Source organism: Phyllobates terribilis, unplaced genomic scaffold (genome assembly GCF_046119375.1).
Source record: "Phyllobates terribilis strain yellow unplaced genomic scaffold, ASM4611937v1 Scaffold_1__5_contigs__length_1240528914, whole genome shotgun sequence".
In the NCBI taxonomy this organism is placed as follows: Eukaryota; Metazoa; Chordata; class Amphibia; order Anura; family Dendrobatidae; genus Phyllobates; species Phyllobates terribilis.
In genome coordinates, this window is record NW_027362761.1 from 512,257,550 (window position 1) to 512,271,562 (window position 14,013).

Consider the following 14,013-nt stretch of genomic DNA (forward strand, 5'->3'; position numbering starts at 1 on the left):
CGCAAATTGACTGCTTCCAAAAACCTGGAGTCCACAGTATCCTGTAAAAATACTAATCCAAAAAAAATGTTTTAAAAGGAATCTGTTAGCAGTTTTTTGCTAAAGAATCTGAGAGCAGCATGATGTAGAGGTAGAGACCCCAATTCCTACCCTGTGTCACTTACTGAGCTGCTTAGTTTTGATAAATTCTCCATTTCTCCTGCTAGAGATCTACCAGAGCTCAAATGCGGAGCTGTGTATAACGCCACCCACACCAGTGATTGGCAGCTTGCTGACAATGTACACAGGAAGCTACCAATCAGTGGTGGGGGCGGGGTTACACAGATCAGCTGGACTGCCTGGCACATGACACCTAGTCCTGGAGTGATAATCTCCTGCTGATAAAACATAGAAAATACAGCAAGCAACAATTCGCTGGAATCAGGGTCTCTGCCCCTACATTATGCTGCTTGCTGATTAAATAGCAAAAACCTGCTGACAGTTTCCCTGTGACACTCAACTCTTCCGAGATTCCTAAACGGCAAATCTACCTTGTTCAAAGGTGAATAATCTGATTTAACCAATTTAGTCACGTATGTGGCTGTGCAGTGTGACATCCTCTGTAAGGACCAGTTCGGACTGTCATAAAGTTGGCTCGTTTTAGCATCTGTATTACAAGAGCAAGTCCTGGTCAGACCAAGTCAGATATAGAAAAGAACTAAGAGCATGACAAATCCTCAAGACGCTCTAGGTTCGGGGTATAAACGCCAGTCGAGCTCGTAGTACAGACCCTAGAATGCTCCTGCGTTATGGCAGTCTGAATGAAGTCTAATGCCAATGTGGCTTTTCCAGAAAAAGGTGGCAACATAATTATCAGTTTTCCTAGCAATCATAATCATCATCTATCCGCAGGAGGGGAGTGATGACTGAGACCCCACTGATAACCATAAAGGGGATCTCAAGTTCCCCCCGAGGTTGTGTAGTGAGGAGGAGTAAAAATAAAGGGATTGGAAATGCATGCACTACAATCAGCCAATAAATAAGTGTACCTTGTCGGACAATCACTTTAAAAAAGGATATTCACTAGATATTTTAGGGAAAAATACATTTAGCTATGATGAAATATTAGGGTAACAATGGAACATGGCTGTGAGCATCGACACGAAAACTCCCACATGCCTGCAGTAAGAATCTTGGCACAAGACGCGGAGGTTGAAAATCCCCCTTGTGTTATTCGGCAAATAAGCGGTGTGAATGCGAGCATTGTTCTGCTGCACACTAATCTCGCTTTATGGCCTTCTAATGTCATCTCACCTGTACAGAACCAGCTGCTCATGACAATCCAGCGACATGGCAGCCTGGTGTAAAATCGCCTTATACCACCTATTATAGAGGAGTCTAAAGAGCGATACACACACAAGCAGTAAAGGACGGCTGGGCCCATAGGGAAACTGAGCTAAGATGTCTACAGACCGTGTTACCAGAGGAGGAGTACATCAAATCATATAGGTAGTAAGAAAAAACGAGACAACTAATGCGATTGGCCGCTAGGGGCAGGCTTGCAGGTGTCAGGGCATGCTGGGAATTGTAGTTATGTAACAGGTATAGACCACTGATGCAGAACACACAGCATTAATGACATTGTCCTTCTCTAGTCACATCCAAAGCTCAATGCAGGTCTTCTTCCGGTCCCCAGAAGTCCGAGCACTGCAGGAACGCGAGCGGTCGCACATTATGGATGTCAGACAGCCCTTTCGGAAAAAAATTTGGAGAAAACAAGCGACCAGTCTCTGCTGTCAGGTGCAGCCTGGTTCCAGCTTCCATCGATGGATGTTTATAGACGTGATCGGATGCAGTAATTCGCACTGAGAATAGATCCGGCTTCTTACCACAACGACTGAACTTGACAGCTATCATATCAGGTCATGAAAAGGCCCCCAATGATGCTCCTTGTCTGGTATAAACCATCATTTTGGGCCACATGCAGCCACAGGCGGCCCTTTGACTGTTTCGGTCCTCAGGATGCAGATATCTGACTCTAATGACATCTTCCACCACTCAGCCTGTGTGAGAGACTGACACCATGACGGCACTAGTGCTGTGTGCAGACTGAGGCTCTGCCCAGACCGGATGAGAGTGCTGGGGTAACGGGAGCAAGAATATTTTATTTAGTTTTTGTGTGTAGAGAGCTCTAGAGGTTCAAGAGCAGTATGATAGTTCTTGTTATATAAGTTATCAGGAGCAGCTAATCAGAACCATATAAATTTACAAGAAGCCCTTTCATAACATGTAGTAGTAATTACTATGTTACTAAAAAGGGGCTGTCATCTATTACAACCCCTTCTCAATCTGAAGGTTTGCCCCCCTTAAAATAAAAACAACCGTGCTCTTCTCCGATGCCGTTACAGCAAGGTCGGCACTCGCGTTCCCAGGGCTCCCATGAAGTTGATGTGGCACATAAGCCCTCTGCTAAATCAGCGCTGATGTCACTGTCCCCACCTTCGGCAAATTGATGATGAGCAGGAACGTCAGGCTGTGGCATCTTCCTTTTGATGTTCAATTTGTCTGAAGGTGGGGACAGACACCAGCGCTGATTTGAAGCATGGATTGCGTGACGCAACAACCTCACGGGAGTCCCGGAAACACAAGTGCCAACACTACTGGAACAGCAGCACCGGCGGCAAGTCTAAGTGTTTTTTTATTTTAACAGGGCCAAATATTCAGATTGAGAAGGTTATTCGAGTAGTGGATAACCCCTTTAACATTGAGCAGAATTAATTTCAGGCTATTGGTTCGGCCCTCCATAACAGTCACGGTCTCATGTTTGCTCCTTAGGAAAACGAGTTGCCCACCCCTGGTTTAGACCATTTACTGTCTATTACAAATCTCTAACTGTAATTGGAGCAAGGCCTTGACCGTCCCACAATATGTTTAACCATTGTTGCAATTAACAAGCTAGCCCAAATGTATACAGTCCATCAATGCTACCTGACACCTAGTAGGTTATATAACCTAGATAGATCCTCCTCTGCAGATTGCCATAAGTATGGGGCAGATTTTATACACCCGATGTGCTATTGCCTTATTGCAGACTTTTGTAAAGAGGTGATAGCTTAGCTCTCCTCATCCAGATCATACAAGCCCCTGTACCTCTCTGGGGTGGGAGTAGAGAGGCCAGGTCTCCTCAGCAGGGATTCCTAGTACAATGCACCTTAGGGTACTCTTGCCATGGAAACATTGTTCTTGGCTGGCAAGCCATGAGATTGATGGACAGAAAACCCCCACAACTTTCACACTGGGTCAATATGGTATGGAAGCCTTTGACTTAATATTAATCATTAGAGAGATGACTTATCGCCAAGGGACTAAAGTATGTGATATTTGGTGCCTGACATGGGAGTCTTATGACCTTAGTTACGATATTAGACCCATGGTATGCTAAAAGGCAAGGTTAACCTTACCAGGCAGTATTAAAGGGGATATCCAGGACCTTAAAAAAAAAACAGGCGTGTAGGTGCTAATAGTGGCAGCAGCCTACTGTACCCGGCTCTGGTCATTGACTGCTCCAGCCAAAGATTCATCTGCTCCCGGCTGACGGGGAACAGGAGCAAGAGCATTTTATTTCATGTATTTGTGTGTGTAGAGAGCTGTAGCGGTACAAGAGCAATGTGATTTATAAGAAGAACTACGTTATATCTGATTGACAGCCAGCTTTCCCCAATTAGGAAGCAGGAATCCGGCTGTCAATCAGCATGACATCAGTAGTCCCACCCTGTCACCAGGAACTGCTGCCTTCTTGACGTGATGTCAGCAGAAGTCTGTGACCGCTCTGTGGCGGCAGAGAACGGTGCCGAGAACAAGAGGCAGGCAGCAACTACTTGTGTTAATGCTTAGGCAGTTTTTTTTCAAAGTCCCAAATATCCCCTTTAATAAGCAATGAGAACTACTGTTTGTTCTACAACCCCTGGCAAAAATTATGGAATCACCGGGCTCGGAGGATGTTCATTCAGTTGTTTAGTTTTGTGCCATGTCTGTGATCTCCTTTTTTTAACAACATTAAAGTCATTTCAAATGGCAACTTTAGGGCTTTAAGAAACACTAAAAGAAATCAAGATTAACCACTTCGCACCAGAGCCTGTTTTTGCCTTTGTGACCGGGCCAATTTTTACAATTCTGACCACTGTCACTTTATGAGGTAATTACTCTGGAACGCTTCAACGGATCCCCCTGATTCTGAGAATGTTTTTTCATGACATATTGTACTTCATGATTGTGGTAAAATTTCTTCGATATCACTTGCGTTTATTTGTGAAAAAATAGGAAATTTGGCAAAAATTTTGAAAATGTTGCAATTTTCAAACTCTGAATTTTCATGCCCTTAAATCAGAGAGAGATGTCACACAAAATAGCTAATAAATAACATTTCCCACATGTCTACTTTACATCAGCACAATTTTGGAACCAAAATTTTTTTTTGTTAGGAAGCTATAAGGGTTAAAAGTTGACCAGCGATTTCTCATTTTTCCAACAAAATTTACAAAACCATTTTTTTTTTTTTTTTTTTTTAGGGACCACATCTTATTTGAAGTGACTTTGAGGGTCCTTTATGACAGAAAATACCCAAAAGTGACACCATTCTAAAAACGGTACCCCTCAAGGTGCTCAAAACCACATTCAAGAACTTTATTAACCCTTCAGGTGCTTCACAGGAATTTTTGGAATGTGGGAGAAAACAATTAACATTTAACTTTTTTCACAAAAATGTTACTTTAGACCCAATTTTTTTTATTTTCACAAGGGCAACAGGAAAAAAATGGACCCCAAAATTTTTTGTGAAATTTCTCTTGAGCGCGCCGATACCCCATATGTGGGGGAAAACCACTGTTTGGGCGCACTGCAGGGTTCGGAAGGGAAGGAGCAGCATTCGACTTTTTGAATGTAAAATTTGTCTGAATAATTAGCGGACACCATGTTGCGTTTGGAGAGCCCCTGATGTTCCTAAACAGTGGAAACCCCCCACAAGTGACACCATTTTGGAAACTAGACCCCTTAGGGAACTTATCTAGATGTGTGGTGAGCACCTTGAACCCCAAGGTGCTTCACAGAAGTTTATAATAATGAGCGTAAAAATAAAATTCACATTTTTCCCACAAAAACGTTTTTTTCCATCCCTTAATTTTGCATTATCATAAGGGTAATAGGAGAAATTGCACCATGAAATTTGTTGTGCAATTTCTCCTGAGTATGCTGATACCCCATATGTGGGGGAAAACCACTGCTTTGGTGTACGGCAGGGTTCGGAAGAGAAAGGAGTGCTATGTTGGCTGGGATAGGTGGCAGACACCATGTCACATTTGAAGAGTCGCTGACATGCCGAAACAGCAGAAACCCCCACAAGTGACCCCATTTTGTAAACTACACCTCTCAAGGAATTCATCTAGGGAAGTAGTGAGTATTTTTTAATTTTTACATTTATACCATTGGGCAGTGAAAAAAGCATAATTATATTTTTACCACAAAAAATGTTTTACCCTCAGATTTTACATTTTCACACAGGGCAATGGGTAAAAATGGTGCCGAAATGTGTCACACAATTTCTTCTAAAAGTGGCAATACCCCATATGTGGCTGTATCGTACCGCTCAGCCATACGGCGAGATCTGGGGGGGACGGAGCGCTATTTGACAATTGGAGAACAAATTATTGTAGAATAGGCATTTGGATTTGGGAGCACAAAATTTTCTGAATTTCTTTTGGGGGGCAAGGGCCATTTCGCTTTTCCAGAGCCTTTCTGCTACCAGTAACTTGGAAGTCCCTTATATTTTTAACAGATGACGGACCTGAGTGGGGACTGGCTTTTTTTGAGGACTGAGTTGAAGCTTTTATTGGGAACATTTTACGTACCATTTATCCGGCGCTCTAGGCTGAGCACTTACATCGGGGTTTCCATCTAAATTTCCAAGTGATGTAATTCAGATGAAACCCCTGCGGGATCCATTCACTGTAATGAGGCAGCAGAGTTACTCTGGACTCCGTCTGGCCTCTGTTTAGCGGTGTCCTTTTTTTCAGAAGTGCACAAAACTGGCCAACCGCACTTTTATGCACGCCTAAAACAAATGACACCGTGGGATCACAGGCCAGACGGCATCCACAGTGGCCTATATCTGCCTCATTACAGGGAATCTTCAGTCACGGGTTACGGCTGAATCACGTATTTCAGAGATTTACACGGAAACTCTGGCGTAAGTGCTCAGCGCAGAGCGCAGGATAAATGTGGGCAGAGCCTTACTGCGATCTTTCGGAGACATAATAAACAAATCAGTAGCAGGTGAAGAATTAGTTTTATTTTTTACGCCGTTCCTCATGCAGTATAAGTGATGAGATTACTTTATTCTTCGGGTCGGTGCGATTACAGAGGTACCAGATTTATATCGGGTTTTTATGACTGACAGCTGTCACACACTAAAAGACGCTTTTTTTTTTTGCATCACCATATTTTGAGAGCTATAATTTTTCCATATTTCGGCCGACAGTCATGTGACGGCTTGTTTTTTGCGGAACGAGTTGACATTTTTATTGGTATGTGACATTTTTTGATCGCTTTCTCTTTCGCTTTTTTAACAAAAACCAACAATTCAGGAATTGTTTTTTGAGGGTTTTTTTTATGCCGTTCTACGTGTGGTAAAAGTGATCAGGCAGCGTTATTCTTCGGGTCAGTACGTTTACAGCGATACTACACTTAAAAAAAAAAATATACAGTATGTTTTGGCGCTTTTACACAATAAAACTATTTTATAGAAAAAATATTTTTTTTGCATTGCTTTATTCTGAGCGCTATAACTTTATTTTTTGGCTGATGGAGCCGTATGGCGGCTTTTTTTGCGGAACAAGATGACGTTTTCAGCAGTACCATTTTTATTTCCATTTTGCTTTTTGATCGCATTTTTTTCCACTTTTTGTTTGGCGATCTGATGAAAAAGCGTGTGGTTTTTTGCTCCGTTTTTTATTTATTTTTATTACAGTGTGCACAGAAGGAGTTAGTGTGACAGTTTTATAGATCAGGTTGTTTCGGACGCGGCGATACCAAATGTGTACTTTTTTTGGTTTTGCATAAACATACGGATTTATTGGTTTAATATTTTATTTATTTTTAGTTATTTTGTGATTTTTTTTTAACAGTTTAAAAACTTTTTTTTTTTTTTTTTTACTTAGTCCCTGTATGGGACATTAATTTTTATTTTTCTGATCACTGATCTCATGTAATGTAATAGACATGTATTACATTACATGAGATCTTTGCTGACTGTTTCACAGTCAGTGTGTCCTGCCAGGCTTCAGCTGCAGGCTGAGCCAGGCAGGACACCATAAATGGCAGATCTGGAGGCGGTCATGTGACCTTCAGCTGCCATAGCAACGCCAGGTCCTGGAAGGTATCAGGGGTCGTCAGCGAGGTAAGTAAGACGACTCCCTCTCCTCTGCATCTTCTATATGCCGCCATCACTATAGATCGCGGCATATAGAACATAGCAAAGGGTTAACATCATTGAGACCTGATCCAATCAGGTCCCGATGATGTCCCCTGTCAGAGCCAACGCTCTGCACCGGAATCGCAGTGCTTGCAGGACCCTGCGGGTCCCGAGCACTGCGAGACCACCCACCGTTTTTAAACGTCGGCGCTGCACAGAGCCCAGCAAGCGCCGACGTTTATCTACAGTGGGCCGTCGCGAAGCAGTTAAAAATGTGGTACTCAGCAAGGGTAATTTGTTTCAGACCAAGCAGAGGGAAAAAAAAAATTATGGAATCACTCAATTCTGAGGAAAAAATTATGGAATCATGAAAAACAAAAACACAAAAGAACACTCCAATACATCACTAGTATTTTGTTGCACCACCTCTGGTGGTAATAACAGCTTGCAGTCTCTGAGGCATGGACTTTGATGAAGAGTACTGTTTGTCACTCATTATCAATCTGGCTCCAACATTCTCTGATTGCTGTTGCCAGATCAGCTTTGCAGGTTGGAGCCTTGTCATGGACCATTTTCTTCAACGTCCAAAGATTTTCAATTGGATTGAGATCAGGACTATTTGCAGGGTATGACATTGACCTTATGTGTCTTCTTTCAAGGAATGTTTTCACAGTTTTTGCTCTATGGCAGGATGCATTATCATCTTGAAAAATGATGTCATCATCCCCAAACATCCTTTCAATTGATGGGATAAGAAAACTGTTCAAAATATCAATGTAAACTTGGGCATTTGTTGAAGATGTAATGACAGCCATCTCCCCAGTGCCTTTACCTGACATGCAGCCCCATATCATCCATGACTGTGGAAATTTGCATGTTCTTTTCATGAAGTCATCTTTATAAATCTCATTGGAACGGCACCAAAAGTTCTAGCATCATCACCTTGCCCAATGCACATTTGCGATTCATCACTGAATATGACTTTGATCCAGTCATCCACAGTCCACGATTGCTTTTCCTTGGCCCATTGTAACCTTGTTTTTTTCTGTTTAGGTGTTAATAATGTTTAGCTTTTCTGTATGTAAATCCCATTTCCTTTAGGCGGTTTCTTACAGTTCGGTCACAGACATTGACTCCAGTTTCCTCCCATTCGTTACTCATTTGTTTTGTTGTGCATTTCCTGTTTTGGAGACATATTGCTTTAAGTTTCCGGTCTTGACGTTTTGATGTCTTCCTTGGTCTACCAGTATGTTTGCCTTTAATAACCATCCCATGTTGTATTTGGTCCAGATTTTAGACACAGCTGACTGAACAACCAACATCTTTTGCAACATTGCGTGAGGATTTACCTTCTTTTAAGAGTCTGATAATCCTCTCCTTTGTTTCAATTGCCATCTCTAGTGATTGATGATTCATGTCAGTCCACTTGGTGCAACAGCTCTCCAAGGTGTGATCACTCCTTTTTAGATGCAGACTAACGAGCAGATCTAAATTTGATGCAGGTGTTCGTATTGGAAATGAAAAGTTACAGGGTGATTCCATAATTTTTTTCCTCAGAATTGAGCGATTCCATAATTTTTTCCCTCTGCTTGGTCTGAAGAAAAATGACCCTTACGGAGTACCACATTTTTAATCTTTATTTCATTTTTAGTGTTTCTTAAAGCCCTAAAGTTGCCATTTGAAATGACTTTAGTTTTGTGCCATGTCTGATCTGCTTTTTTTCAACATTAAACAACTGAATGAACATCCTCAGAGCCCGGTGATTCCATAATTTTTGCCAGGAGTTGTATGATGTAACCTTGAATTGTTGTATAATCTTCAATAAAATCAGTTTAAAAAACCTTGAGTGGAACAATCCTATAGCGGTCCATACAGTAAAGTCAAGCAAGTTGCTTTTTTTAGCTCCAGCATCTACAGTGGTGACCGGCGGAAGAGTCAGCATAGGAGGGGTTTATTCACACAGCAGTACAAAGTGTCTGAATACTACCTGACTACGAGTCCGGACAGCACTCAGACCCACAGATCCGTTCACACACTGGTGAACATAACAGATCAGACAATGAGATCGGTGATACTCAGCAGGTCCTATCCTGATCAGACATTAAGGAACAGAATAGGATGTACTAGGTCTGTGTGCTGGCCTATAAATGCTAGAAGGTGCAACTTTAAAAATAAAAAAAATAACTTTGTTTTGGATCCATTCCGGCTTACAACTTTCAATAAGGAAGCAAAATCCAGTGCATGGTTTTATACCTAGCATTATTGGACATGCTCGATTTTCAGGAGTGTGAGGCAAAATCCACTAACATATTGCTGTAACAATGGCAAGTTTCCTCAAGTGTTGGTCCGTTCCTTAAGAGAATCTGTAACCAGGTTTTTGTCATTTAAAATCAAAAACTGCAGCAAAATATAGGAACTGATGCCCTGATTCCAGCAGTGTCACATATTAGGCTGCTTGCTGTAGATTAGAAACACTTAAATCATCACTAGAGGACCATTAAGTCTGCTGCAGGGGGTGAACATATTACTCGTGCAATCTGTACAGCCACTGCTACCAAAGCAGGTGGGATTGTGCATTATGATGAGCTTTTAAACTGCAAGTAGCCCATATATTGTTCTTGCACAGGAGCCCCTACTGTCTGTACCAGTTGTCCTCCATGTTTATGAGCTCTGTATATCTCCAGCTTAACTGTGCATAGGCAGAAAGCTGCTAATCAGTGGTGTGGGTGGGTTATACAGAGCTCAGTGAGATCTGCAGCACAGAAAACAGTGATTTATCAAAACTGCAGTAAGAAGCCAAGACCGTGACATCACTGGAACCCGGGTCTAGGGTTGGCTTTCCCGTCGGCTTCTCTACGGCCTATATGGCCATTTAAACAAGACAAACCCATTGAGGAAGATGCTTCAAGAATCTGGTAAAAAAAAATTTGTGTGACGGCCGTTTCTTGAGCAGTTTCAGACCGTTTTGGCAGCTATTTTTTCCTCAATTTGGGGAGGGGTAGAGGGGGTTGAGGATAGTGTCATCCATTACCGTTTTTTGTCACTGTCACTTCTGAGCAAAATAAAAAATAAATAAATATTTAAAAAAAAAACACAAGAATGGACATGTAACTTCTTTTAATTGTTCATTGTTTTTAGAAACCCGAAGTGGTTGAAAGATACTCAAAAGCCTGAACATGTGAAGAGCAAGTAGCTTTTAAGTAGGGGGGAAAAAAAAAATATTTTTAGGCAGTTTCTGCCTGAAAACCACATTGTATACTAACAATTTAAACGACTGAATACAAAAATAAAAAAAAAAAAAAAAAAAAAAAAAGGAACCGAGGTGATCATGAGCTTTATTATTTAAAAGGAAACTAGTAAATTATGAAGGTATTATACTGCAAGACTTGAAAAGTGCTAGGATTACTACCGTTTTCATAGGTTTTTTTGGTTTGATTTTTTTTTTTTTTTTTTTAATTAAAATTATGATAATCATGGCTTTATTAAACAGGCATGGAAATTTTGTTTGTTTTTTTAAATTGCACTTTTTTTTAAAATAAGAAATGGGCACAAAGTCCAAATATGCACAAGTCATTCTATGGAAAGTCCTTTAAATCAAACCAAAAAGGCAGCATTTCATAAAATTAGTGTCCATTAGGCTGGGAAAAAAAAAATCGTTGCAGGTAATGTACCAACAATTCAGGCAGAATTTCTTGAACTTTCATGAGCAGAGAAGGTTTATAAAGCATCAATTGTGGTATAAATTTGAACCCCAAAACACAAGCTAAAAGTAAAGACCGGACTGTATCGAGTACACTGTCTGGGCACCATGTTTGGCCGGCTCTACAGAAGCAATTCATGGAGGAGCAAGTCACATTTCAAGTCATCTTACCAAACACCCACACTGTACCAACTCTTAAAAAGCAGAGTCTCTGTCCCTGTGGTGACACAGTCTCGAATAATTCACTTTACTAGTTTGGCATCTGAGCCCCTCTGTTGGGTCTTTATTTTAGTATCCAGCTGCCTGGCCAACAAAGGCAAGATCAGAGGGAAACACTCAGTTGCCAAGAGTAAAACAAAGCATAGTTTTCGATTGATCCATCTTAAGTGCACTTTATCCATAAATATATAATGAATGGAGAAGAAATCTCCATGGTGAAAAAGGTGACCAAATAAAAAAAATAAAAATAATGGGGATATTAGGATGAGGTACAGGGTGCGGCGCAGGGCGACACGCGAGTAAGGGACCGAGTAGCTACACTTCTGCAGGCTGGAGTAAGAATAGGCCTCTTCTCGGAGCACATGTGCCTTGGCTCCTGTCGGAGTGATTCTTCCCCTTGGTTGTGAAATAATGTGCGGAGCTATAGAAGTTCCAAACCATCTGTATTACTCAGAGCAACATTGGCCTATTCCTCAGCTCTGAGCTCCCAATGACGTTGGAGCTGTCACAATCCGAGACTGCTGGTGGAAAAAGTGGAAAAATGGAGCCAAGTCCACCATGTGAAGGCTTAATGTCAGCGACACTACTGACGCAGCCTCCATTTCTGAACCTGTTATAGGGGTATATTCTCCCCATACCCTGTATCACACAACTAAAGAAGAGAAGAAACCACTAAAAACTACAATTTTACCTGCCAAGTGGTAGGAAAACCAATCAGTTGTGGCCTATTGAGAGCAAGTTACTAATATATCATTTGAGATGTGATCTCCCACAGCTACTATGTGAGATACCCCCTTTAAGACCTTGTTCATATTGCATTATTGTCCTCCATTTAACGTATATGCCAGAAATCTCTCAAAGTTTGCATTTAAATGGAGGCTTGCAACTGATGCCATGCTGCAGCTCAGCTAGTCCTCAAATCATGACCTTTGTATAATTCCGCCCACACACCATTGAATTATAAGCTTTCAGTCTACACTGTGCATAGGCAGAAGACTGTCAGTGGTGGGCAAGGACAGCCAGAGCTCAACTATCAAGATCTCAGCGAGAGGACCACCATAGCTGGAGCAGATGGCTTGTTTTACGAAAACTAAAACAAGAAACCCAGTAAGTGATGCATTGCTGAGATCAGGGTCTCTGTACCTAGTTTATCCTATTCCTAGATGGGGCTGTAATAACCTGGATGGTAGTAAATATCCAAAATGTATACTAGATCAGAAGATACCATTCATGGAGGTCCACAAGGACCAGAGAGCCAGGAATTCCCGAAATCTTGTTATAATTGGGGGGGGGGGGGGGGGGGTCACAATCTTCTGATTGATGTCATCAGGAATATTGGGCAGGGTCAACTGGAAGTGAAATACTGGGAGGTACTTTGACCCACAGCAATGAAATATTTGCACATCTCAGCGACAAACTTCCAAACTTGACAACTTCCACAGATTTTTTTTTTTTTTTTTTTTTTTTTTATACAACAAACTAACAAGAGGCCAAACTAGTATGCAGTAGAGAAACACGTACTTTCCCTTGATGTCAAAATTTCTTAATCCAGAAAATCCAGGCATAAAATAACCATGCAATAGAGATGTGAAGAGCGACAAAGTGCCCACGGCAATAATCCGGAGAGCCAGGATCCTGAAAACAAACCAGGGATGATCTTATCAAATGAAGGACCACTCACCATGTACTTGATTGATTTCAGAGTTCTGTGACAGAATTTCGTCTGCTAGTTTCTGAGCGGTCGGTAAGACCTCTGTGTGGTGGACTGTAATCAAATACTGTACAAATTTCTGCAGCTGGTCTCTGTTCATTTGAAAGAGAGTCTCTGAAATAGGAAGGTGAAGCTTGACCTGATCGGGCTTGCGGATGCGATATAAAGACAGCGCCACCACGTGTGCGCAGTAGAAGATGTCCTTGTTCCCACAGCTGCAGGTCACTGAGGTAATCTTGCAACGGTCGAAGCTGATGGCTACATTGCAAACGGATTCGGGTTCAGACTGCATCGCTGGCTCAGTCACTGTGCCGCTTAAATGGAAACCTTAAAAAGAAGAACAAAATAAAATTATAAAATAGATGCCATAACCAGACACTAACAATAATTAGGAGTAAATGCAGCAGAGGATCAACAATGACTTCGGCTGGGGTTACACAGTGACTTTGGCCGTGACACCTGTCGTGCAACCAAAGATCGCCAGGTATCACAGCACAATCCAAGTGAATGGGGTATCGAAACAAGCAAGTCCAACTGCAGTGGTTATTTGGCAACTTGCTTGTTGCAGCTCTCAGGGGTCACAAAGCGACCCCATTCACTTGTACTGTGCAGTAGCGGCAACACTAGTCAACTTTGTCCGTGACCAAATTCATTGTAGCCAAAGCCCAATACTCTCAGCCTACATTTGTTAAAGGGGTCATACATCTTATTTACAGGAGTACAGTGTCCCTCTGCCTCCCAGCGGCACACTCCTCTGATCTGCTCGGGGCATGATTATTAAGTCCAGCATGAGGCGAGGGTGCCCCCTACAGACAAGTGTATAAACACTAACCAGCGATTTGAGGTTCTTGTTTAGCGCTTTCAAAAACAAGGCGTCAACAAGTCTCAAACTATGACCACTTGTGTACCAGCAACTGTACTCTGCAGAGAAGCCAGCAG

The 14,013-nt window shown here is 41.9% G+C and overlaps 1 protein-coding gene across 1 annotated transcript in view; it reads right to left on the reverse strand.

Annotated features, from left to right (window-relative positions):
* ZSWIM6 (zinc finger SWIM-type containing 6) overlaps positions 1–14,013 on the reverse strand; it is a 112,752-nt gene that overhangs the window by 59,658 nt on the left and 39,081 nt on the right. The window contains exon 2 of the mRNA XM_073680260.1: positions 13,045–13,401. Coding sequence (XP_073536361.1) covers positions 13,045–13,401 — 357 coding nt within the window. The remainder of the gene's footprint in view (positions 1–13,044; positions 13,402–14,013) is intronic.